The 27,066-nt window shown below is 67.0% G+C and overlaps 1 protein-coding gene across 2 annotated transcripts in view; it reads right to left on the reverse strand.

The window, feature by feature from the left end:
- Window positions 1–27,066, reverse strand: part of FOXK1 (forkhead box K1) — a 42,805-nt gene that overhangs the window by 7,829 nt on the left and 7,910 nt on the right. For both annotated transcript variants that reach the window (XM_079770567.1, XM_079770568.1), the window contains exons 2-3: window positions 8,121–8,306; window positions 127–283 (exon numbers count right to left, since the gene is read on the reverse strand). In XM_079770567.1, the coding sequence (XP_079626693.1) occupies window positions 127–283; window positions 8,121–8,306 (343 nt within the window). The remainder of the gene's footprint in view (window positions 1–126; window positions 284–8,120; window positions 8,307–27,066) is intronic.

Consider the following 27,066-nt stretch of genomic DNA (forward strand, 5'->3'; position numbering starts at 1 on the left):
GAGACAAAGCTGTAAGGCAAAACCTTTCCTCCTCTCAAAGACCAATTAAAACAAACTGCTCGGTCAACAGCGGACGGATGCGGGAAGGCCGGGAGAAGGAGCGCGGGGCGGGCGGGGCGCTGAGACCTTGGGGCTGTCTCCTCCGGACGCGTCTGCCTGCTGCTCCGAGGCGGCCTTTGCGGCGAACTCCGCGGCCAGCTGCAGGTCCGAGGTCACGTTCTGGACGAATCGGTAGCTGGAGGACCCGGCCCCACGGGGACTGGCCGGGCAGGAGTTAGGGACACTGCGGAGAGAGAGGACACGCTCCGGTCACGGTCCTGGGAGGCCTCTGTGCAGGAAGCGGGCCCCGGGGCCCCGACGGCACGGGGACACAGTGCCCGCACGTCCTGCTCCGTGACTGGATGGCACCGCGCCCGCCGGATGAAGGTGGACCGGGCCCCCAGAGGACCGTCCTGTCCTCAGCCCAGACCTGGCCCAGGGAGGCGGCCTGACAGGCAGGGTGGCCGCAGGGCCGCCGCTGTCCACACGGGGGCACCCTCAGCGAAGGTCGGAGCGGTGCTGCTGCTTGCCCGTTCCAGGAGGGCCACCAGCCCTGCGCCCAGCCACCTGGCTCCCTCCCCGCGGCGGCGACAGCCCGGTGTGGGGCAGAAGCAGCTCCGGGCCTGTGGGTACCGGCCTGCCCCCCAGCGTCCGCCCGTTTCCTCGGTAACACACCACACCACACCACCACAGGAGATCCTGGCCCTAAAGCTATTTCCATCGCAAACCCGAGAACATCCCTGGAAGCACCGGAAGGGGAAGCCGGTCTGGAAGGAAGGAGCCGGCCTCCTGGGACCACGGCCCTGATCGCCGGCCTTTTCCGGCCGAGAGGGTGCTGTGCGTGCAGCACGTCACCCACACCACACGGGACGCGGGCGGGAAGCAGCACGGCACCCTCCGAGCCGGGTCCTGAACACACACCTGCTGGCGGAGTCGGCGGGAGGGGAGGGTCGTCCCAGGCCCCGGCCACGCACGCCGCCGGGCTTTTCCAGGGCGTCCTGGGAGCCAAGGCCACGGCCACGCACGAAGCCGGGGCGGGGGACATGCAGCCCGTGGCTTCTCCTGAGGTCCCGTGAGGCCCTGCGGCTGCTCCACACCGTCCACGCCCTCCTGGACCCAAACCTCCCCCCCCCCCCATCCAGTGGAGAGAGGACGCGGTGGCTCCTGGGCCACACTGCCCGTCCCCAGCCGCTGTTCTGTGAAAGATCAGAGAAAACTGCCGTCCGCCCTCAGAAGGCCGACCTCCAGCGGAAGCGCGGGCGCGGGCTGGCCCGGGACCAGAGCCGCTCGCAGCCTCTGCCGAACCTCGGGACGGGCCAGCCGGCCGCCCGGGACGTGCCTGTGCGCACGCGGCTTCCGGCCTCCGAGCAGCGAGCTTCTCAATGAGCCCTTCACCCCGCGGCCAGCGGCCACCTGGGACCCTGCTGACCCCACGCCTCCAGGTCAGCCCACGGCCACCTGGGACCCCGCTGACCCCACGCCTCCAGGCCAGGGCGGAGGCCGCTGCACGCTCGCCGAGCGCCTGGGGCTGTGGTGCTCCATCGGAGCCGCCATGGGCTCTGGGGCCACTGCAGGACGGCCCGTGTCCCCGAGAGCTTCTTGCTGACGCTGCCTGGCAACGAGCAGAGCCGGAGACAACGCCGAAGGAGAAGCACAGTGTCTCGGGGCGGGGAGGAGGCGTGCTGGCTCCTGGATGGAGCCGAAGCAGACAGCCGCGCACTCAGGGTGTTGGGCAGCCGAGGCACGGGAGCCTGGATCCGCGCGGAGAGCAGCACCGGGGTCACATGACTCAGGTGCCGCCCCGACTTGGGATGAAAGGCGGACACAAAGCGAGATGCACGCGAGCCGGCCACCGCCGCGCGTTTTATGGAAAATGACCCGAAGTCATCTTTCCGTGTAGCCACGAGCACCTCCTCGAGGCCGGCCTGGCCTGCCAGCGGCTGCTCTGGACGCGGCAGGACCAACGCGGCGCCCTGGGCACCCAGACCTGGCACGCGGCTCGGAGACCGTCCAAGACACACCTGCCAGGTCTGCGCCCGCACTCCGGCACCGGGAGAGAAGGCAGCGTGGTGTGTGGGGTGCCTGCATGCCCGTGTGGCGAACACGCCGCCCGCTGGGCACACGGACACGCCGCCCGCTGGGCACACGGACACGCCACGCGCTGGGCACACGGACACGCCACCCGCTGGGCACACAGACACGCTGCCCGCTGGGCACATGGACACGCTGCCTGCTGGGCACACGGAGCCAGTTCGGCCAGGACAGCATGTAGGAAGGACCAGGGGTCAGAAGAGTGTTAACTTCTGAGCAGCATCACTGGAAACTAGAAAGTGACGTGAGTTACGAGGGAAACGCCCCCCTGGAAGCCCTGCAGGTGCCCGCCTCCCGTGCGAGAGAACAACAGTGACCACTCCCCTCCGTCCCGCCCCGGAGCCCCTGGAGGATGTTCCCCAATAAACACAGGGCAGAGGGAAAGGCAGACCCGGGGTCAGGGGAGGGCACTGCCGGGGCACCTGACGCGGGGGGGGGGGGGGGGGGGCGGGGAGGCCTGCGCGCCAGAGGGAGGCCTGCCAGGCCTCGGGCATGGAGACCTAACCCAGCACGGCGAGGCTCAGGCTCGGGGGGGAAGGGGGGCAAGCGGAGCACCGCCAGGGGCGAGGCTGTGATGCGGGCCTGGTGCCCGGCCACCCAGGAGGGCGCACGCAGCCACGGCACAGCAGCAGCTCCGGGCCTGAGGCGACACCGAGCAAAAGGCACCCGGTGAAGCCCCGGCTCCGGCCGAGCTTTCCGGGGGGGGGGGGGGGGGGGCGCAAAGGGGACGCAGAGCCTCACCGTGGAAGTCAGTCTCCCACATGCAAACCCGAGGGCCTGGGGCGCGGGTGCCGCGAGGGGAGCGCCGGAGGCCGTGCCGGCTGCGACCCGGCGCGTGGCCTCAGAGAAGCGCCAGCGCACGGCTCTGGTGAACAGCGTGCACGCTAGCCCCACAGCAGGAGCGCGGGCACGAGGACTGCACTGCCCTCGGGGTCCCGGTCTGTAAGGAGCGTGCGCCGTGCCCGCCTCAGCACAGGCCTGGCTCGCCGGCCACCGTCTCCATTTGTCACGGGAATTAGAGTCTGTGGCTCCTGACCCCGGAGAGCAGGTTTGTGACGAGAACCAGAGCTGAGCACGGTCCCCGACGCCAGGTGCTCGGACGTTTCTGAGGACGGGCACGAGGAGGGCCTGGTGCGCCACGCCCCTCCGTGGGACACTGCCACGGGCCGGGCCGCCGAGCAGCCACCGAAATGCAGCGACACGGGAAGGTGCCGAGACGCCGAGGGAGGAGGAAGCCCGAGCTGCAGGGCGACGGGGACTCCATGGGCCTCTGGGGGGCTGGTGAGGACGCCTGGGCTAAGCCTGGGGCCCCACGGGCTCACCCGGAGCTCACGCTGTGACGGCGTGTGCAGCGCACGTGGCACTGGCCCAGCGCCTCGCAGGCGTGGGCCATCCTCTGCAGATCTGGGGCGCCTCTCCCCTCCCTGGGCTCCTGCCCTCCAGGTGCCTCCTGCTTCCCGAATCCAGAGGTGCCGCCTGCGCAGGGCTCCTTGGGGCGCCGGGGGCCCAGCAGGCACACCCAGGAAAACATTCACCCCTTCAAAGGGCCAGGCCAGGAAGCCCACCCCCGCGGCAGGACCAGGACAGGAGCGTCCACGCTGCATTCGGCCTTCTCTCCGCAGCTGAGAGCCAGCCCCGCCCTGGGGGCCGGCGGAGGGAGGAATAAAAGATGTGGAGGCCCCCTCTGTGGGGACACGCCCCTCTTCATTTCTCTGAACTTTTCAGCGGGGGGGGGGGGCACAGGTACAGGTGGGGGAGGAAAGGATCCGCTATGCGTGGATTAACCAAGGACAGGCTCCGTGAGGTCAGGCTGAGAACGGGGGACAGGAGGGGGACACCGGCAAGCGGGACACCCCACCTTCAGGAAGGACCCTGAGTTTGCCAGGACAGAAAGCACCTCCCATGTGGACTCGCTGACCTCGGCCGAGGGCTGGCTGGTCGCAGAGCCCCGCAGGGCCGGGCGGAGAGTGGGACCGCGCGGAGGGCGCGGCGAGGGCTTCGGGCTTTGGCGCCGGCTGCTTTTGGTTTCAGTGCGCGCTCCGCTCACCTCCGCCCGGTCTCAGTAAGCACGTTACTTCCGTTTTTGACGCCTGTCACAGAACAGGCGAGAGCAGCCTGCCTGAAGGAACGGCTTTCGAGAGCCCGGCTGAGCGGCATGAGGTGCTCGCGGCGACGTGCGCCTGGGTGTGACCGCGGTTTCCTTCAGACTCGCTCACAGGGCCCTCCCGACCGTGTGTTCCTGCGACACCCAGGAACGATGGCGTTTCCCTTCTCTATAAACGCTGCTTAACGACGGGAGAGTCCACGCCGCTTCGACAGCAGCTTCACTTCAGAGGGCGCTCCTTCACGTTCCGGTGGAGCCCTCGGGGACAAACACCGACCGGCCACCAGCACTCACCCTGGCCTGGCAGCCCAGCAAAACACTAGAAACAGGGGAAGGCCGGAGGGCGGGGCCGGCTGTTTACTCCCGAGAGTGTCCCCACGGGTACAGCCACTCCCCAGATCCTGGAGCAGCAGGGGCTGGGGACAAGGTGCAGAGAGAACCCACCCAAACTGAACAGCGGGTCTCCAAGCGGCAGGGACCCAGCGCCAATGGGGCGGGCGGTGGCAGCCTCACCAAATTAGGAGACAAACGAGGGGGCGGGGCCCGGGCTCCTTCTCAGAAAGGGCTGGGCCGGGCTGCCAGGCGCTCCCCCAGGGCCACTTCCTCCGGAGAGGCCGGGTTTCGGGGGGGGGGGGGGGGGGGGGATGGGGGGGTCCAGGGAGGGGAGGCGGGCCAGGCTGTTTGTAAACACGGGCGCCTCCCTGCAGAGGCTCTGGGCGAGCTAAGCCTTGCGCGGCCCCTGGGGTCTGAAGGCTCAGCTGCATTCCAGAGCCAGAGAGACGGTGACACACAAACCCCGTCCCAGTGCTGCGCTCCCTGCTCACGTTTTACCGAATGAAAACAGGAAGCCGGGCCTTATGGGCGGCGCAGATAAAAGGACAGAGTGGGGACGAGCAGGATGGAGACACCGCAGCCCCTGACCGACTCGGGACCCTGAAACAAGTTAAATATAAACAGGGCACCGCCGGGACAGTGGCCGCCCGACTCAGAGCTGCGGTCCCAGTGACACGGCCCAGTGAAAGGGCCTCCTACCCCCCCCCCCGGAGGCCTGGCCTCCTCCCAACAGCAACTCCCACAGCTCCCCGAGTCTCTTCGCCAGACGCCCCCTTTTATTCGGAACAGGACTGGGAGGTACGTTTACATCACGAAGCTCTCCAGGTACAAACCCAGACATTTGGCAGATTATGAACTCATCTATACATATAAAAGCCCAATATGCAAATTGTCCCCACAGGAGTTCAACCGGGAGACCGATTGCTCACTATGACGTGCGCTGACCACCAGGGGCCGGTGCAGAACAAAGAAAGGCCCCAGCCAGCAGCTGGCAGCCAGGGAAGGAAGGCCCTGATCAGCCCTGATTGCCGGCCAGGCCTAGGGACCCTACTAGTGCACAAATTTCATGCACTGGGCCTCTAGTTGTTAATAATGCGGTCCAGGGTGAGGCTGGGGTCGGGGTGAGGCTGGGGTCGGGGAGAGGCTGGGTCAGGCAGAGGCTGGGGGTCGGGGTGAGGCTGGGGTTGGGGTGAGGCTGGGGTCAGGGGGAGGCTGGGGGTCGGGGTGGGGCCGCCGCTGCGGTTGCCCTGGCGCGTGGAGCACACCACGCCGTCACGGGCCCTCGCAGCGCTGGTGCTGCTGGGTGAAGGGTCAGGACGGCGTCTCCCATCAGCCTCAGGCAGCTGCACAGCCTCACACATTCCGAGCGCGCTGGCCATGCAGCTGCGCGTTGTGTGACCACCACAGCCGTCTAACTCCAGACGCTTCCTCGCCGGGAAGAAAGGCCCTGCAACCACCCAGCCGCGGCCGCTCCCTGCTTCCTGTCCCTGCACCTCTGCCTGCTCTGCTCGCTGCCCACAGCGGCGGGCTGTGGCTTGTGCCGGCCCTGCACATGGCACACCGCTGTCGAGGCCCACACTGCACACGCCTCCGTCCGAACCGTGTCCACGGAAGGACAGCCACATCCCACGTGTCCACTCAGCGGCTGGTGGACCTGAGCTCTCTCCGCTTTGGTGCTCATGCACCTCCCTGCCGAGCCCGGCGTGCGCGCTCATGAACCTCCTTGCCGAGCCCGGCGTGCACACACAGGAACCTCCTGCCGAGCCCGGCGTGCACACACAGGAACCTCCCTGCCGAGCCCGGCGTGCACACACAGGAACCTCCCCGCCGAGCCCGGCGTGCACACACAGGAACCTCCCTGCCGAGCCCGGCGTGCACACACAGGAACCTCCCCGCCGAGCCCGGCATGCACACACAGGAACCTCACTGCCGAGCCCGGCGTGTACACACAGGAACCTCCTGCCGAGCCCGGTGTGCACACACAGGAACCTCCCTGCCGAGCCCGGCGTGCACGCTCATGAACCTCCTGCCGAGCCCGGCGTGCGCGCTTCCATGCGACCTTGGGCGCAGTGAGCGGCTGGGACGGACGGCAACACTCTGTGGAACACTCTGAGGAGCTGCAGACTGTTTCCCCGGGGCTGCCTCTCTGCACTACACTCAGTTCTACCCGTGGGCTCCACACGCGGGTAAAGGCAGGAGCGCTTTCACAGCACAATCTAACCCTGGGCTCCGGTGGGGCCCTCACTCGAAACTCGGGTTCCACGTGTGGACACAGGACGCAGCTCAGTCCGGCCTCGGAGCAGAGCCACGCGGGCAAGTGAAACGCTCGAGCAGAGGCCGCTGCAGGGTCAGCGCCGAGGCTTTGGTCGGTGCTGGCCACGCGGAGCAGCACAGTGGGCGGCACTGAGGACAGACACAGGCCCAGGGCCGAGGGGCCTGCCCCCCGCCCCAGCCGCCCGCCCCTGGGCCAGGCCCCGGACTTGAGCGGGGGGCCATTTGCAGCTGCCCTGAACTCTCTCTGCAGGAGCAGGACACACCTCCTCACGGGCTCTGCGGAACCGACTCCAGCAACTCAATGTGAGCGGCTCCCAACGTGCGACCAACACGTCTCGGGTGGAAAACAAAGGCGCCAGCGACACGGGGATCATCACAGAGATGAAGCCGCACGTGGTTCCAAAGGGGAAGCTGGCCCGGGAGGAAACGGCCACCGGGGTCGTGGTGAGCCTGGTGCACAGGGAGGCAGGCCAGCCGCCAGCACAGCGCCTGTGGCTCGCAGCGGTGCCTGGGGTCCGAGGCCCTGGCAGAGCTGCGTGTGCCTCCCCGGGGCTGACACTGCGCCCGGACGCACAGTCCTGCGGAGACGCCTGGGGCCGGGGGAGGCGAATCGCCAAGTGCGCGTGTCGGGGCTTCAGGGCCACACGCACGCACGCACGCGCGCACACAGACATGCATGCACACACACGCATGCACGCACCCACACATGCACGCACACACATGCACGCACGCACACGCATGCACGCGCACACAGACATGCAGTGAAGGAAAGAAAACCATGCCGTTTTAAAACGTCCTCAGTGAAGCAGAAAACGATCTGAAAATGTATGAAGCCTGACCCGCAAACACTTCTGGCCACAGGGGAAGGCGGCGCGGGTGGCCGTGGAGACGGGAGGACCAGGGCTGTCAGGTGCCGCCCCCTGCACACCGACCTCTGGTGGCAGGTGCCCTCTGGAACTGCCCGAAGGCAGATGGGGACTCACACACTGTGTTAAACTGCTCTCGTCTTAAAAAAGCCGGTGCTTTAGAAGGCCCTGACGTTTCAGACTGGCAGCGTGACGAGCTGGGCGGGACTCTGCTTTGTGAGAGAATTCTCCAGAGACGTGTGCCAGGAGCCAGGTCCCCAGATGCTCCCACAGCCTCAAAACGCCTCCCCGTGCATCTCCAGCTGCGCAGCGAACACGCAGACGCCGCACGCCCGCCCACTCTCCCCTTCAGCACCCCTGGCGCCCGGGCCCCGGCCTGGAGAGGAGCCGGGAGCTCCGGGCTGAGTGCTCACCTGATGGTGCCGGTCGGGGAGGGGATGGGGCTGACCAGGCTCCGGAGGTCCGGCTCCGGAATGTGGATCCTCAGAGGGGAGATCTGGGGGTAGAGCGGCCGCAGCGGCGAGGCGGGGGCCTCCTCCTGGTGGTAGAGCGCCGTGAACTGGATCTTGATGGCCGTGCTGGGGAAGCGGAAGGTGCACCTGCGGACAGGGAGAGCGGCGTCAGCTCGGAGCAGACGAGGAGCGAGCCCTGCGCCTGCCCTGCGGGCACAGCCTCCGTCGGGCACTTCCTGTGCTGACATCACGGCTCCTCTGTGCCGGGAACAGGAGACAGAAGAGCCCAGCACCGGTGACGCCATCCCCAGCAGCCCCTCACGTCCAGGCTGACGCGCTGCCCACGAGCTGCTGGGGCACGGCGTGGTGACACAGGGAACCCCGGCGAAGCGGCCGCCCCGACGGCGACCAGCCCGAGCGGCTGCGCGGAAGCGGCTCCTGTGACAGGCAGGCCGAGGAAGCACGCACACGAGCGCCCACCTCAGCCACGAGCACCGGCAGGGCCGCGGCTCTCCGTCATGGCATGGGCCGGGCCAGCAGCACCGGCAGGGCCGCGGCTCTCCGTCTCGGCATGGGCCGGGCCAGCAGCCGCTCCGCACGCCTGCTGCTCCCACCTCAGCAGCCCGAGCAGCACGCCAGCCCGGCCCCGCGGACACGGCCGACGGCCCCCACGCCAGTCCCCTTCGCACTTTGTGAAACAACCGTTTTTACGAAACAAGACTTAGAACGGTCGCCCGGGTTCCAAGACCACGAGAGCCGCCCCGGAGACCCACTCCCACGCTGTGACTCGGGGACGGGCACCTGCTCTGCGTGCCGCCTCGCCCGTCGCAGGGAGAGCCGGGATCCCACGGGCTCGCCCGGCCGGTGCCGATCCTCCCGGAGACCGAGCACAGGCTGCACGTGGTCCCAAAGGGGTGCCGGGCCGGCAGGGGCCCCGGACGCCGCCGACCCACAGGCCCTGCGTTTCCAGTTCCAAACCAAAGCGGGACAAAGGCTCTGACGCGCCCGCTGCTTCGGCGTGGCACTGCTGACCCTGCACACCAGGGCTCTGGAACCCTCCTGCCTGCTTCTCCTTTAAGCCGCGGCTAAAGCCACACTGCCGTCCTCCACCTTCTCCACACGCACGCACACGCACACGCACACGTCCCACAGCGTGAGACATGAAGGCGACGACAGCGACAAACACCTGAGGACAGTTCCCATGGCCTTTGCCTGTCTCTTCCTCTGGCTGCTACAGAGGAACGAACACGCCCCGGCGCCTGCCTGCCGGCCAGGGCGCACCGCAGCCTCGCCGTGCGCCGCGAAGGTCTGTGCGGAGTGACCAGGCCACCCGGTCACCCAGAAGGGGACGCGCTTCGGCTATGAGCGGCACAGGCAGACGCGAGTCGTTGCAGACGGTGTAGGTGAAGGCGAGGGCTGGTGCCCGGTCCCCAGGGAAGCTCTCGCCTGGGGATCTGAACACCGGTTCCAGCCCGAGCGTGTGGCCTGGCCGGGCCTCTGAGCCTGTCCCTCCCCCACCGAACGGCTTGCTAACCAAAGGGGCGCTCCGAGCAGCGGAGAGCGCCTCCGAGGCCTCCCAGGCCCAGCGAAGGCGGAGGACTGAGCGCACAGCGGCACCCACGGGCACCAGTGACTGTCAGCAGACACCTTCCCGCCTGCGGGGACGTTTCCAACTCGGGCTGAACGGTAAGCCTTTCACACGACTCCCTGCAAAGCTGCTCCACGGCGTCTCCTGACTCACTCCCCAAAGCCACCGCGCAGGACACCCGCGGAGGAGAAAGCGCCAGGAAGCGACGTACCTTTAAGCGGGTGTGGCCGGGTGCTGGCGTCCGCCCAGTGCGCTCCCTCACCGTCTGCAGCTGGTCCCGGCCCTCGCTGGGTCAGTGAGCGAGCTTGCCGTTAAAGCTGCTCCCCGAGGGTGCGCCACGCTCTCCCTGGACCGGCCACTCGGCGCCCACCTGCTGCAGGGAGGCTCCGGGCAGGCGAGCTGGACCCGTGGGCCAGCCCCGCGACGGCCACAGAAGCCTGGCCTGAGCAGAGACGGGCGGGTGGCTGCACCGCTGGGCGGGGCTGGGACGGCAGTGACTGCCGCTGGGCGTGCGTTTCTCTCAGGGCTGACACACGGGCTCAGGCCAGTGTGGCGATGGCTGCGACACGCTACAGCCCGCTGGCCGGAACAGTTTAAATGGACTGACACGGGACAGCGCTGACTCGTGTGCACACAGCACGTCCAGTTCTCTTTCGCCTTCTCCCTCGACACTGATTTAAAGAAACTACTTTAAGCCCTGGCCGGTGTGGCTCAGTGGATAGAGTCAGCCTGCAGACTGAAGGGTCCAGGGTTCGATTCCGGTCAAGGGCACACGCCTGGGTTGCAGGCTCCATCCCCAGTAGGGGGCGTGCAGGAGGCAGCTGATCAATGATTCTCTCTCTCCCTCTCCCTTCCTCTCTGAAATCAATAAGAAATATATATAAAAAAGAAACTACTTTAAAAACCCCGGGTGGCCTAACCCACAGACCTCACAATGTGGCCCAGTCACAACGTCACCTGCTCATTGGGCTTGATGGTCACTAAGTACAAGACACGGCCTTGTCCCACAGGGCGGACATTCTTCAAGATTTGGCTCCCAAGGCCTCCTCCTCCAGGGAGCCCTCTTTGATTGCCCGACTCACCCCATGCAGGGAGTTAGGTCATGGTGTTCCCTGCACATACAGCACACGCGTGCCTGTGCACTCTTCCGTGTACCAGGAGGTACACGCACATAGAGTGATGTGTGGGTACAAGGCAGAACGAGAGAATTCTCCACACGGCATAACACGCTGTAGCAACGCGGAGTGAGGCTCTGTGCAGCCTCCAAACAGAGACGTTCGCAGACGTTTCCCATCCAGCCTCACCGGCAAGGATGCGAGAACACGCCTTCGCCGCGCTGAGCAGAATCAAGCAGGCGAGGATCGGAGGGCGTTCGGGGGCAAGGAGAGCGCCGTCACCATCCCACAGAGCGGGAGCCGTGCTCTGGCTGCTCAAGTCCCCACGGCGCTTAGAGGCCACGTGAAAAGGAGCCGTCGGGGCCAGCCCCACCCGCTGGCCAGGGGGCTGGGCACAGTCCCCCTGCAGGGCCGGCAGGGTGTCGGGTCCCTGGCAAGGCTGCCGTGGGTCTGGGTGTCGCGAGGGGACTGGAGTGGTCTGCAGTGCTGGGTGTCTGCCTGTCCTGGCCCTGGTCTGATTGAGACAGTCAGGGCCAGACTGCCCCGCTGTGCAGGCCCCACCCTCCCCTGGCCGTGGGCTCTCCTCCACCCAGGCCACCTGAGGCCACGCGTGGCGCCCGGCCCGCCTCCTGGCACGACTGGCACCTCCTGCGAGAGGCCCAGGGAGTGACCACAGTGACGGAGCCTGAGAAAGCGTTTGCCAGGAGCCCGGCCACCAGCTCACCAGCTCACAGCGGGCAGGTCAGAGCTCGCCGCACCGCCCAAGAGCGAAAGAGAAAGCGGAGCTGCGACGGAGCCGGCTCCACTCGGGCAGCAGCGCGAACAGCCGGCGCCGCCCTCAGCTGGTGTGAGGAGCGGGCGCTGCCCGTGCGGCCAGGGCACCACGCCTGCCCACGCCCAGCCTGGGGCCTCCAGACGTGCTCCGGCCACGGCTCCAGGGAAAACCCACTCGCAGGCCCCTCGGGCTGAGGAACACCGACCGGCACGGACACCGGCTAAAACGAGCATCTGGGCACATCCTCCGGAGCTTCCAGAACAACAGACGCTGGTGGCCACGGGCGGGAGCGCGAGGAAGGACGGGAAGCTCAGCCGTCTCCTTGGGGTCTGGCTTCAGGCAGCAACAGAGGTGCCGTCCGTCACCCAGGCACCCCCACCTGCCCCGGCTCAGCCTCGTCTCCTCTCCCGCCGGGGCCGGTGGGCCAGGACGGGCAGGGAGAGGAGGGCACGGGCAGGGCACGGCCTTGGGGGCTCAGGTGGCCCCTCTGCTCACAGCCAGCTCACCCCGCCCCGGAGGCGCCACGCGGTCCTGCTCCTGCAGGTAAAGAGCTGCATTTACACCGAATTCAGCCCAGTTCTGAAATGGAAACTGCCCTTCACTGGACACCGAGGGCCTGCCCGACCGTCTCTCCCACTCAGGCCACGCGCTGTGGTCACCACCGCCAGAGGCCCCAGGCCACAGGGGCCACGGGAGACGGCTGGGGTTTCCACCCGCTCGAGCGCTGCCTCCCGCCCAGGGCCCGGGCCCGCTGTGACAGCCAGGACCAGAGCGGGACAGCCTGCCGCACAGCCGCGGTGCGAGCCCGGGCACTCACAGCGCGGGGTTCTCTGAACGGGGAACGCTCTTAGCAATGGAGATGGCAACGAGGCAAAAACAAACAAACAAAAACCATCCCAGAGCCGTTCACGGCCTCTAAGGAGAAACATGCCGCCATTCCATGCGGGGAAGCGCAGTGTGAGGCCGTCTGGGACCTGTCCGTCCGCCCTCAGGAAGCACAGTCACTCAGTGGGGGAGGGGCCGGCTCGGACCGGGAGGCCGGAGGTTCCAGGCCGCACCCTCGGGCCCGAGAGTGCGCCATGGCCCGTGGCACAGACAAGCCCCCGAGTGCAGCGTGCCCCCAGGGCCTTCCCCACGGAGGACAGGGCACGGCCGGCGCGGGGTCCTCGGCCGGCCTGGGCCAGCACCTGGCGGCCACCAGGAAGCGCTGGGGGTCCCCTCCCCGCCCACCAGGCCGTGTCAGGATTTAAATCAGACCCAAGGGCTTCCAACATCGCACTTGCATGTCCTGGGAACATGACCAGCCGTGCTACAGGAACGGGGGAGATCTCAGACACAGGAGAGCAGCGCCAGCCACCACGCAGCACGCGTGTCCGAACCCCTGGCCGGGCTGCACAGCGCCCGCCACGCCCGATGAGCAGGACGAGACCCGGCACGTGAGGAGTGGAGGCTCCCCGTGGGCCCGCCGTGCCTGTCACTCTGCGGCCCCGGAGACTGGAGTGAGGGGTGAGAACTGCTCAGGAAGGACTCGCTGCCACGTCCCAGGTCTGGCAACAAAGGCACCTGCGGGAGGTGAGGGAGGCCCGAGGATGAGCCCCGAGACACCCCCCCCCACCCCCGCTTTGGAAACTGAAGACAACACCGTCCCGGCGGCCAGAGAGAAGGTGAGAACAGCCCCGTCGGGCTGGGAGCGGGCGGGGGGTCCTCAGGACCCGAGGCAGGGCCACCAGGAAGGCCAGCAGAGGGCTCATCCGCGTTTCACCAGGAGGCCGCGAGGCCGCCGACCCGCTACGGGGGAGTCACGCCAAACCACACGCGGGAGCATGGAAAGAACTCAGAACTCCACAGCGAAGAGCACTCAGGCCAATCAGCAAAGGACACGCACTCGCACACGAGAAGACACCGTGTCGCCCATCCCCACGGATGCCACCGAGGCTGCGGCCCTGTCAGGACGGCCAGGTGCCGGGAGGACGTGGGGACGGATCCTCGTGCGCTGGGCGGGAATGGACACGGCAGTTTCCTCAGCGGCACGTGGGCCCTGATACGGCTCAGCCACTGTCCCCCGGCGCGTGTCCCAGAGAAGGGACAACACGTGTCCACGCAGAACACGGACGTGACGGTCGCAGCAGCTTCACGTGGAACAGCCCGAAGCGGAGCCAGCCACGCGTCCCTCAGCGGGAAGGCGGAGCCGGGTGGGAGCCCCGCCGGCGGACAGCGCTCGCTCGCTCGCTCGCTCGGCAGCTGGAGGCGGCGGGATGCGGAGTCTGAAAGAGCCAACTCGAGAGGAACGTCGGTCCACGTACGGAACGTGCTCAGGACGACAGTCACGGAGCTGCGGGCGGCGGGTGGGCAGGGGTGCAGCGGTGGCGGTGACGCAGGTCTGCACGTGTGGTCGCGGACAGCCACACACACGCCGTTTCCTGGTTTGGACGGTGCCCCAGTCACTGAGGTGTCCCAGTGAGGGAGCGGGTGAAGGGTACGGGCCTCTCCCGGGAACCTGCGATGACCCCCAATCAGGAGCTGCAGGCGGCCAGGGGAGCCGCAGCAGGGACCGCCTCCATCTGAAAACTGGAGTAGCCCGGGGAGGACGCGGAAGCTCACGGCCGGCCCCCACGTGACCGGGTCTGCAGACACTCGTCAGGACCAGCGGCCAGAAGGCGGCAGTACTGCGCCCACACAGCAGCCGGGCTGTCCGGCTCGGCCTGAACGCGAGCTCACGGCTCAGCCGCCCCGACTCGAGGCCGCGGTCGGTCCTCGCACGGAGGAATGCCAGCCGTGCCCGGGAGCGGACTGCTTGCTGCAGCTAAAAATACCCCGGCCCAGGGCCGCTCAGGAGGAAGTGCTTCCTTTTATAGGTGAAGATGCAGGTTCCCGGAGAGGAAGCGGCTGCCAGCCCGGCAGGCGGTGGGTCAGATGTGGGCCAGGACCCCGGCGCTCGGAGCCGGTGCCCCCATCACAGTGCTCACCCGCCCTTCGCCCGGAAGGCGCTTCACTGCAAACACCCACACAGCCAGCAGCCAGCATTAACTTTCATTTTTAAAAAATCAAGCCATGTCCTGGCCGGTGTGGCTCAGTGGATAGAGCGCCGGCCTGCGGACTGAAGGGTCCCAGGTTCGATTCCGGTCAAGGGCACATGCCCGGGTTGCGGGCTCGAGCCCCAGTAGGGGGCGTGCAGGAGGAAGCCGATCAGTGACTCTCTCTCATCATTGATGTTTCTATCTCTCTCTCCCTCTCCCTTCCTCTATGAAATCAATAACAATATATTTAAAAGTAAATAAATAAATAAAATAAAAAATCAAGCCACGAGCTCGGAACGACACATAAATTCCAGGCGAATCCCAGGTGAGCGACGAGCGGCCTCTGGAGGCAGCCCCGAGCCTGCCAGCGGGAGGCGGCCCCGCACGGCCGGAGGAGCCCTCGCAGCGGGTGCGCCGCGGACCGGGGCCCGGGCCGGGGAGGGACACGCGGCTCCCGTCCTCGTCTCGCCCTGGGCCAGGCCGGCCGGGCTGGGCTGTCTCAGCTCTGAGTCTGACCCGGTGGACGCCGCTGCCGTCGTCCCTCTGGGAATGAGGACCGCGGTTCCCACACCTCTGCCGAGAGGCACCTGGGCCCTCTGTCCCAGGCCCCCGGCGACAGGCCCAGGGGAGGGCCCCCCAGCTGCTTCCTGCGCTGCTTTCCCACTTGACCGAGCAGCGCTGAGGGGCCGCGGGGAGGAACGCTGCGGGCGCTGCGGGGCCTGCGTCAGCGGTCAGGCCGCGCCCGGTCTCGGGGCTGCACAGCCACCAGCAAGACCCCGTGCGTCCCGTCAGCCCCGCAGCCAGTCTCCCCGCACCCTCTGCGCCCGCTCGGCTGGGCTCGGCTCCGTCAGGCTCCCAGGGGAGGCCGCCCCCGCCCCTGCACCTGCGCCCGTGGAGGCCTCGCACCTGCCAGGCGCCCGCAGCCCGCCGCCCGCCGAGGCAAGCACGTTCAGGCTCTCTCCGGGAGTGAACCCGGCCCGGCGGCAAATGGCAGCCCCAGCGTGGTTCCCGCACCAGAGGAAGCCGGGAGCTCGGCCGGCCACGCCAGCCTCCACCCCACGGAAGCCATGTTTCCTGTGGCTCACCCTGCCCCGAGGAGAGGGAGCTGGCGGGTCATTTCATTGATGCGCTTCCCGTACGAGACGCACGTGGCTGCCTGGGGGACCGGCCGACGGCAGGAACAGACGGTCGCCCTCACCCCTTTGAGCTCTGAAATGTGGGGAGCTACACTTCCCCAGAAGACATTTAACCCAGAACGTGAGGCTGCGCCTTAGGGAGCAAACCACCAGGAAGAGCCCGCTCCTCAGACCACGTCCCAGCGGCTCGCAGGCACCCACCGCCCAGAGAGGGCAGAGCCCCGCCCACGGGAAGAGACAGGACGGGAGCCCGTGCCAGCACTCACACACGGAGACTCGCCAGCGCCCTCGAGGTGAGCGAGAGGTCAAAGGGCAGGCCACCGGCCCTGGTCCCCGCCCTCCGCCCAGCAGGGCCTCGCCCAGGCCGCACACAGAGCTGCCGTCACCACAGACGGCCCGTCTCCTCTAGCGTACGCTCACTCTGCGGCTGCCAACCGTGCTGAGCTGTCGCCGTCGATTACGTAGAACTTAAGTGGCCAGCAAACTAGCGGCAGGAAGGGACTGGACAAGCAGCTCACCGGAGGAGCCACCTCACAGGTGGCGGCTACCAGCGAAGGGCCCGGAGTGGGCTTGCCCATAGACCTATTGCCCCTTCAGCCATAACTTTAAAATAAAATCCTGCTCGCAGTTCTGAGCACAATTTAAAAATAAACGCCCCTCCCGACAAGTGGAACTACCAGCGCGGGGATGAGTCAGCGGCGGCCTCAGCCCCGTCACAGCCCTGCGCACTGGTCAGCGCAAACGGACGGACGGGCGCGTGGAGCCAGGCAGCAGTGAGGACAGAGACCATGCGTGGACGGGGCGGGCGCGGAGCCGGGCAGCAGTGAGGACAGAGAGTGTGAGCGGACGGGGCGGGCACATGTGGAGCCAGGCAGCAGTGAGGACAGAGACCGTGAGCGGACGGGGCGGGCGCATTCGGAGCCGGGCAGCAGTGAGGACAGAGACCGTGAGCGGACGGGGCGGCGCATGTGGAGCCGGGCAGCAGTGGGCGGACAGAGACCGTGCGTGGAGGCCAGGCGGCACACAGCAGGTCAGACAGGCGCGGCCACTTCCACGTGGCAGGAGGTCGGTGCCGAGCAGCGGGCTTTGTGCACCCGAGTGCTCCCGCCAGGGAAGGTGGGGCAGCCAGGTCCAGCCGCCGCTTGGAGACGCTGGTTCCCGGATGGTAGGTCATGGCGTCGCCTCTGCATTCCCTTGGGCAGCGACCCCCGCTGCTCAGGGAGTGGGCCGCCTCCCGTTCAGCTCCTCCCCGACAGACCGACGGACCGACGGACCGACAGACCACAGACCGACGCAGCGCTTCCACGAGGAGGAGCCCGTTTCTGAGGCAGGGAGGGGCGGCACAGCGAGCGGGACGCAGCTGGCCATCGGCGCGGCGCCGGCCCTCACGCCCCTCGGGTTTGGGAAGGGCAGATGGACGGGAGCCGATGAGCCGGCACCGGTGCCGCCTGGTTTCGGACCATCTCCCCATCCTTCCTCTCGCCCTCGGCACTGGCCCCCTGGCACCGGGTCACGGCTGCCTGGCGCCCTGCCCATTCCCGACCTCGGTTCCTGTGACGCTCAGTCCGCCTCGTGTGCGAGCCGAGCTCCGAGTCCTCCTCCCCGAGGGCACGGCACCTCGTCCCTGCGCACCCCGCCCCGTGACTGACCCCCGACACATCGCACGGGCCCGGCCTGGACGTCTGCGTGGCTGGAGCCGCCCCGTCTGTGACCGGAGCCCACCCTCCGGGCGCGAAGCCCCTGTGGCTAACGGACAGGGACCGGCTCCCCACCACCACGGGCCTGACCTAGCTCCTCAGGTGAGAACACGAAGACAGCACTTTAAAAGTCGGCACAGAAAACCACGAGCACCGCTGCCGCGCCCACTGACCACCACGCAACGCGGCCTCAAGTCATTGCCGGCGCCCGTCCCGTCCTCGGCTGCGATGCGGACACCGCCGCCCCCTCGCCGGCGGGTGAGCAGTCAGGACGGCGGGGGGGGGTGGGGGGGGCAGCTCCAGGTGCCACGGGAACCTCACTGCCCTGATGCCCGCACCGAAGGACGATACGCTATTTGAATTTTTCTGTCACGGGAATTAAACTCTATTGTGGGAAATTAGTTGACGATTTCACCAAAGTTAATTCTGAAACGGTCCCTCTGCTGCCTAGCACGCCACACGGTGCGGGTCGGCAGGAGCCCGTGTTCGAGGGGGAGGTCGCAGTGGCGCACGGGGTGCCGTCTGGTCAGGCCTCCGCTGGCCGGTCCGGCCTGTCCGGCCTGTCCGCCACCGCGCAGGCACCGGGCACCTCCAGGCCCAGGAAGGAAAACCAATGGCGGTTTGTCGGGAAGACAGGGCCGCCCGGCGAGGAGCAAGTGGCCCGCACCGTCCTCGCTGCTGCCGGCCAGGCGAGACGAGGGAGTCAGGGTCCTGGCGCACCAGGCGGCAGCTCGTCTCCCCTGGGGGGGGCGGCGCTGGAGGCCGTGAGCACGTGAATACGGTGCCAGGGTAGCCGGGGCAGTGTTTCCCACTGGCCTCTCCCCGAGAGGGCTCACTGCCCAGCCCTCACCCCTCACCCCAACTCCCCGAGAGGGCGAAGCCACAGCTGGGAGACGGGGCGGGGACCCCCTCTCAGCTTCACTCCTGCTGGGGCTTAACCACAGAGACAGGCGGAGGAAGCCTCTCCCAGCTCACCACGTGCTGAAGCTCATGCCACCCAGGGCGAGCGGCCGTCTTTATCAGCCCGTCCATCACACTGGGGCCCCCGTCCATCACACTGGGTCCCCGTCCATTACACCGGGGCCCCCCTCTATCACACTGGGTCCCCGTCCATCACACCGGGGCCCCCCTCTATCACACTGGGTCCCCGTCCATCACACCGGGGTCCCCGTCCATCACACTGGGTCCTCGTCCATCACACCAGGGTCCCCCTCTATCACACCGGGGTCCTCGTCCATCACACCGGGGTCCCCCTCTATCACACTGGGGTCCTCGTCCATCACACCAGGGTCCCCCTCTATCACACCGGGGTCCTCGTCCATCACACCGGGGTCCCCCTCTATCAAACTGGGGTCCTCGTCCATCACACCAGGGTCCCCCTCTATCACACCGGGTCCTTGTCCATCACACCGGGGTCCCCCTCTATCACACTGGGGTCCCCCTCTATCACACCTGGGTCCCCGTATCACACCGGGGTCCCCCTCTATCACACCGGGGTCCCCCTCTATCACACCGGGGTCCCCCTCTATCACACCGGGGTCCTCGTCCATCACACCGGGGTCCCCCTCTATCACACCGGGGTCCCCCTCTATCACACCGGGTCCCCCTCTATCACACAGGGGTCCCCCTCTATCACACCGGGGTCCCCCTCTATCATACCGGGTTCCCCCTCTATCACACCGGGGTCCCCCTCTATCACACCGGGGTCCCCCTCTATCACACCGGGGTCCCCCTCTATCACACCGGGGTCCCCCTCTATCACACAGGGGTCCCCCTCTATCACACCGGGGTCCCCCTCTATCACACCGGGATCCCCCTCTATCACACTGGGGTACCCGTGGCGCTCGTTCTGCCACATCAAGTCCCACATCACCTGGAAGGTGACTGGAGAGTCAAGGCCTCTCCCAAGGGGGGTCTTGCTCACTGGGACTGACCTTCAGGCTAGTCCCCCCCACAGCAGCGCGGCGGGAAGCCGCGGGCCCGGTCGGAAGTGCGGCCAGTGCCCGGGGAGGAACCCGCGGGCCCGGTCGGAAGTGCGGCCAGTGCCCGGGGAGGCTGGGAGAACCCCGGCCGCCGGGCGGCTGCCAAGCAAGGACTCACTCAGACCTCCTGCCCTGGAAGCAGCCGCAGGGCAGCGCGAGGCACGCTAAGGCCTCTCCTGGGCTGAGACGCAGGCCTCGGCGCAGAGCCCAGGGCCAGGCCGCAGGGCCGGGCGGGGGTGGGGAGGGCCCTCAGCCAAGCCCGCCGGCCCATGGCCACCCCCATGCCCGCCGTCCACTCATCAGAACCGGAGGACGGGAGCGTGAGCGCCCTCCGCGAGCAGGCACCCACACCACACCAGAGGGGGTGGCCCTGGGACAGCCGCTCCCAGCACAGCCCCGGCCGGGGAGGAAGTCAGTCCGTGGCCTGTGGCCGGCGAAGCCCTCGCTGTGCACACCCCGCGTGGGTGCGTTCAGAGCAGCCGAGAGGCCTGCGGTGGGACACTGACGGGTTAACTGTCGTGCGAACCGCACTGTCGGCCGGCCCCTCCCCGGCCCCTCCATCAGGACCGTTTCCTCTGAGGTACACACAAGCCAGCCGCTCCGACATTCCCACGGCGCCCCCCGAGGCTCACAGCGCCGTGCGCCTGACACAAACACGACACACCGGCAGGCCGGCACACACCACAGCCATGCCACTCCTTCCCCGAGGCTGACCCGTCCCCACCACGGGGCCTGTCCTGGCCTCACAGGGCGTCGATGCTCCACCACGGACCGGGGTCCAGCCTCACCCACGGAAGACACGGGAGCAGAGCTCACGGTGTGAAGCGGCCGAGTTACTTCCTCGTGAGACTTCGTCACGGGCTGCTGTGTTGTTTGTTCGGTTTCAATACAATTACTTGTGGATCCTGTAAAAACCACGCGCTGAGAGGCTCTGCGATGGAGGGGTGTGGGGGGGCGATGGAGGGGTGTGGGGGGGCGATGGAGGGGTGTGGGGGGGCGATGGAGGGGTGTGGGGGGGCGATGGAGGGGTGTGGAGGGGCGATGGAGGGGTGTGGGGGGGGCGATGGAGGGGTGTGTGGGGGCGATGGAGGGGTGTGGGGGGGCGATGGAGGGGTGTGGAGGGGCGATGGAGGGGTGTGGGGGGGCGATGGAGGAGTGTGGGGGGGCGATGGAGGGGTGTGGGGGGGCGATGGAGGGGTGTGGAGGGGCGATGGAGGGGTGTGGGGGGGGCGATGGAGGGGTGTGGGGGGGGCGATGGAGGGGTGTGGGGGGCGATGGAGGGGTGTGGGGGGGCGATGGAGGGGTGTGGGGGGGCGATGGAGGAGTGTGGGGGGGCGATGGAGGGGTGTGGGGGGCGATGGAGGGGTGTGGGGGGGCGATGGAGGGGTGTGGGGGGGCGATGGAGGGGTGTGGAGGGGCGATGGAGGGGTGTGGGGGGGGGCGATGGAGGGGTGTGTGGGGGGCGATGGAGGAGTGTGGGGGGGCGATGGAGGAGTGTGGGGGGGCGATGGAGGGGTGTGGAGGGGCGATGGAGGGGTGTGGGGGGGGCGATGGAGGAGTGTGGGGGGGGCGATGGAGGGGTGTGGGGGGGGCGATGGAGGGGTGTGGGGGGGCGATGGAGGGGTGTGGGGGGGCGATGGAGGAGTGTGGGGGGGCGATGGAGGAGTGTGGGGGGGCGATGGAGGAGTGTGGGGGGGCGATGGAGGAGTGTGGGGGGGCGATGGAGGGGTGTGGGAGGGGCGTCCAGGCCGCCTGACCACCCTGACTGCGCTCCGCCCTGAGCCCCCTCCAGCCAGGTGCGCGGGGGCCTCTGACACGCTCCACCTGACCCCTCCCCACGAGAAGCCCCACTGGGGCACGGCAGTATGTGACCCAGCCCCCCGGATGCGGGCCCACGTGAAGGGGGGACGGGAGGAGAGGTTCCTTCCCAAGGAGAGGGCGTCGCAGACACGGGGCCAGCGCGGGGAGCCGGGGCGGCGCCAGGAGAGCCAGGAGGCCGCTGCGCGGTGCCCCTGCTGGGACTCGCACGTGTCATATCTAAAAGCGTGAAGTAACAACGGTTGCACAGAAATATACCAGAAGGGCGAAAGTGTGCTTTTCTTTTTTTTGCTTTCTCTTAAAAACTGGCTCCTCCAGAAACAAATGACACTGAAGAATTTTAATTTTTTGAAAACTAGAGACTGAGCTCATCAGACAAGCTCCCCGATACGGCTCAGAACTCAGGACGCCCGGCTCGCGGCAATCGCACGTCAGAGACCTGGCTCTGCTGGAAAAAGCCATTTTGCATAGACGACTTCCCCAACGAGATGGCCCTCCACTCCTTTAAAAGCTACTGACTTTGCCGGCCAGCGTGGCTCCGTGGTTGCGAGTCGACCTATGAACCAGGAGGTCAGGGTTCGATTCCCAGGCAGGGCACGTGCCCCAGTTGCAGGTTGGATCCCCAGTGTGGGGCGTGCAGGAGGCAGCCGATCGATGGTTCTCTCTCATCATTGATGTTTCTCTCTCTCCCTCTCCCTTCCTCTCTGAAATAAATAAAAAAAATATTTTTAAAAAGTTACTGACTTAAAATTTTACCCATTTTAAAATTTATCTTGTTAAAAACACATCATACCTCCCTGGCTTCTCAGAAGACAATAGACAAAATGAAATTACTATTCTGAAAATTGTTAAAAGATGAAGGCTACAAGAAGTTATAATAAAATTTGATAAAATTATTGATTAGGAAAAGTAAAAACAGCCCTGACCAGATTGCTCAGTGGTTAGAGCGTCAGTCCACACCAAAGGGTCACGGAGTCACTTCCCGGTCAAGGGCGCGTACCTGGTGCAGGTTCCCACCCCGGTAAGGGCGTGTGGAGAGGGAACCAACTGATGTGTCTCTCACTTCAATGTTTCTCTCTCTCTCTCCCTCTCTCTCTCCCTCTCTCTCTCTCTCTCTCTCTCTCTCTCCCCCTCCCTCCCTTCCTCCCGCTCTCTAGTAATCAATGGGAGAAATGTCCCCGGGGAAGGATTAAAACAAACACACACACACACAACAAAAGACAAAGGAAAAACAAACACAAGCATCAGATCCCCAATGTCGGACCACGGTCCAATCCTCTAGGTTAGCAGCACACCGGCAGGTAAGAATCTCAGAACGCGTCTCCCTCACGCCCGGCTGCAGGCGTGGCGAGGCCCGGGCCCGGGCAGGTGTGCACACAGAGGGGGGGCTGGACCCAGACAGCCGAGATGGGCCCCGCACGCAGGGAGGGCGCCCGCACTGCGGGGAGAGCGCCTGCTGCTCCTCAGAGGCCTGGGTCAGGTCCGCGTTCTGACAACCGCCGCCCACTTCCCCTCCAGGCCCACAAAGGCCGGCGGGCACGCGGGCAGACGCGGCACCCGGGACCCCGTGTGCACAGCGTGCGGAGCCAGCCAGGCCCGCGGCGCCGGGGAAGCGCGGGGTTAGGACGGGGCGGGTGGAACGGCTGCACGGGGAAGTGAAGACAGTCGGTGACTGTGATGGGGCCCACGATCTTCCCGGAGAAGCGGGAATACACGCAGCGTGACGGAGACTGTGACGCCACACCCTTTATGTAAACCGCACCCCACCACCAAGTGGACGACGCGGCCTCGCGGACGCCTGCGTGGAAGCAGAGGCAGGAAGCGGGGGCCGCTGCCTCTGGACGCGGCGAGGAGCCGGGTGGGGGGCCCAGGAGAGAGCGGCATCGGCAGAGCGTGCTCCTTCAGAAAGGCTCAAACACGGCACACCGAACGCGGCGGCCACGTCTTCGTGGGTAACATACGCCCCGTCACCCGCTGAGCTTTTCCGGACCTCGTCAGCCTCGAAACGCTCCTGAGCTCTGTGCCCAGCGCTGCGCGTCCATCTCCCGCTCCCAGCTCCCGGGGCACAGGCCGCATCCCCGTCCCGCCAGGGCCGCCGGCTCCCGCCAGGCCTCGCGCCTGCAGGCCGACCCGGTCCCAGGCGACACCGGGGTCGTCTTCCCGTTCTCGGGAGAAGCAGCTCCGAGAAACACAGGAAACAACCCACTCTCCGCTCTGACCACCACCTTCAGAGCCGGGGTCCAGGCGATGCCACGCCTGCCCCTGCCAATGCGCCACGACCCGCCGGCCCCGGCGGTGATCAGGCCTGCGCCCCGGGGCATCAGCTCCGGGCACCGAGAGCCTCCACGCCGACTCGGCTTCCCTCCCACTCAGGTGCGGTGGGGCACCGCGGCCTCTCCGCCAAGCCCCATGGCGGCGGTGATGGCGACGCGGGCGCTGGCGAGTCCATCTGTGCGCCAGCCCTGAGGCGGGCGCTGTGACACCCCACGCGCAGTGTGTCCGCTTCTCCTGACCACCCGGCGGGCAGCGCACCCGGCTCCCGACGACGAGGCAGCGCTCAGGGCACCGGCTGGAGGCGGATTGCTTTCGCAGTCAGATCTGTCCCCTCCGCTGGTTCATTCATTTTGCAGCAATTCACAGGGCGCCCACGGCGTGCCAAGCGCACTGGCAGGTCCCAGGGCTGCAGGAGGGAGCCCGGTCCCGCCCGAACACGCACTGCCGGCTCCCACAGCAACCACGCGCCGGCGGGAGGGGAGCCCCAGGGACCCCGAGAGGCTCCGGGAGGCCGCTAAAGAAAGCGGCTCTTAGGCCGTCTGCGCTGATGCCTCGGCAGCCCTCCCGGTCCGGCCGGGAGCAGAAAGGAGCCGGCGCTGCCCGTGTCACCAGGCGGCTCTCGGCAACGCGCGGCCAGGGAAGCAAGAGACAAAGCCGCCTCCATGTGCGGGGAGCGCGGCCTAGACAGTGGTCAGCAAACCGCGGCTCGCGAGCCACATGCGGCTCTTTGGCCCCTTGAGTGTGGCTCTTCCACAAAATACCACGTGCGGGCGCGCACGTACAGCGCGACTGAAACTTCGTGGCCCATGCGCAGAAGTCGGCTTTCGGCCTGGGCGAGTCTATTTTGAAGAAGTGGTTCTAACGCCGAGCCACACTCAAGGAGCCAAAGAGCCGCATGTGGCTTGCGAGCCGCCGTTTGCCGACCGCTGGCCTAGAACACACACAGCCGTTTGTGCCCGACGACAGCTGAGGCCCAGGGACGCCCCTTCCAGGTCCAGTCCGACGCGCTCCCTGGACGTCACCAGGATTCTGTCAAATGAGGCGCGTCCACGTTGAGAGACCGGTAAAACGACGCTGCTGTCTCTGGAGAGTGCCGGGCCAGTCCAGACAACGGGAGGCCGAGGGCTGCGCGGGTCAGGAGCCGGGGTGGGAGCGGGCCGGCGGCGGCCGTGCCCAGGATGCTGTGGGTGACGGGCAGACCTGGGCCGCGGGGCAGGCGGGAGCACGGCAGCGGCGGGAGCTGTCCCGGTGCCGTGAAGGGACTGCGGACGGGGACACGTCCTCTCTCTTAGAAGCGGCTGCAGGAGGAGGAGGGGGCGCGGGAGGCTGCCCCCCGCGAGTAACAGACAGCACAGGCCCCGTGCGGAAAGCTGGGTGCCGGGGATCTGGCCCGAGGAAGCACAGGAGTGATTTGTACTCGTCTTGCAACTTTTTTAGAAGCTTAAAATTTTTTCAAAATGGAAAGTTTAAAAAATAATTAGAATTACAAAGCCCAGACCCCCAAAAAATCACAACAAAAAAAGGAACGAAACAGGCGTGAGCCCACACGGCCCCTCTCTCCCGCCTGTGAGCACTGAGCCTCAGAAACGGGAACACCCCCTCATGTAGCCACCCCGAAATCGACATGTAAACCACCTAGGGCGAAACAGAACACATTTGACACACAGGGCTCCGTCTAGACAAAAGGCGTAAGACGAAGGCCTTGACCAATCTCAGCCAAACGTGTGGACAGAAAAGAAGGGGTGGTACAGATCGGGGGTGCACACCGTTTCTGTAAATGTTTTAGGTTTTCATGCCACATGGTGTGTCTCAATGAAGCAGCCAAACAGCATGTAAACATGGCTGTGTTCCAATAAAACTTTACTTATAAAAACAAGAATCTGGCACCATTTGGCTCACAGACGGTGGTTTGCTGACTGGATCTAAACATGGCCGAGCTGGGCAAGCTGCTCACCAGACGTTCCCCCTTCTCCCTGGGCACGTGGCCCTCCTGGAGTGGCCCGGACCCAGCTCTGGCCGCTGGCACATGAGCGGAGTGAGAGCTTCTACCTCGGGGTCTGCCCACCAGCACTGCCCCCCTGGGCCCTGCCGCAGGCCCGGCGCAGGCAGACGCCGCTGCAGCCTGGAGCGCAAGCGGACGGAGGGTGGGGGGGGGATGATGTCACCAGCTGGTGCCTGCCGGGGCCTGACGCGGAGGTGAAAGGTGCCTTCGACACCGACAGAAACGCCTCTCCTGGAACCCCCGTGAGCGAGATGCTGGTGCTGGCACGTCCCACCGGGACAGCTGCCGCCAGAGGCTGGACAGGAAAACACTCACTCACGCAGCCACGCAGTCTTCTAAGCGCCAGGCCCTGCGCTGGCTCCGGAGCCCACGGTGTCCTCGCGGGCGTCAGCTTCCCGGGGGGCAGACACCACTCCACAGGCACGGACAGTGACAGCCACGCTGGCAAGGGCCCCCGGGTGCGAACAGCTGTCCCTGCGGACGGCGGGCGGGACGGCAGGCACACCAGCACGCACACACGCTTAGAAAGGACTGGATCGATTTGCAAGGACAGAAACGCAACACTGCGGGGGTGGGGGGGTGGGGGTGGGCTGGCTCCCACGCAGCCACAACACCCACACGCTGTAACCGGCTGCCCAGGGCCCCGCCCGCCAGTGCCTTCTCTCGCCTGCCACCCCAGGACTCTCCCAGGCCCGACCGTCCCCGGGCTTCCGGAGCAACACGGGCCGGGCAGTCCCCGCCCTGCGTCCGGAGCGGCAGCAGCCGAGGACTGGTCAGCCCCGCCAGCAACAAGCCTCCAGAGAGCGGCACAGTGCCTCCCGCACGCCTGGGCCCGCAGCCCACTCACTCCACCTGGTGGGTCCGCCGGGGCCCAGGCCAGACCGACCGCGCAGTCTCACCGGGAAGGACGCTGCAGCAGCAGTACTTACGCCCGGGGTGGCGGGGTCAACCGAGGTGGTGGCCTCATGTATGGCCGAGGACCCACACGCGTGCCCCTCTTCAAGGGCACCGCAGGCGGCAGCACACGTGGCTACTTAAACCCAGATTAACTGACAAACTAAACGAAATTCGGTTCTTCCGTCCATCCACATACGCCCAGGCTAACCCGGACCGGCCCGGCCGCGCCGACAGCACCCTGCCACCGCGCGGGGCTCTCGGCTCTCCACGGGGCCTGCTGGCTAAGCCGGGGGGCAGGCCCGGAACTGCCCCCCACGATCTGCAGAGAAAGTGCCATGCTGAGAGAGCGCGGCCCGGCCGGAACCCGCGGGCTCTGCGCGGCCTGGTCTGCGAGCAGCCGACAGAGGGAGGTGGGCGCCAGCGGCAGCAGCGATGTCGTCCTCGGGTTCGGCCTGTGAGTCACTGTTCCCGGCTGCGGGGAGGGGGGGCTACCTGCCACGCGGACGGCGCTCCTGTCCCCGGGGCGGAGGGGGGCAGCTCGGGGCAGCTTTCCGCCCACAGCCTCCGGCCGCTGCTCGGCCCTGAGCTCCGGCGGGTCTCCCGTGA

This window comes from Cnephaeus nilssonii (assembly GCF_951640355.1).
Source record: "Cnephaeus nilssonii genome assembly, chromosome: 5".
Classification (NCBI taxonomy): domain Eukaryota; kingdom Metazoa; phylum Chordata; class Mammalia; order Chiroptera; family Vespertilionidae; genus Cnephaeus; species Cnephaeus nilssonii.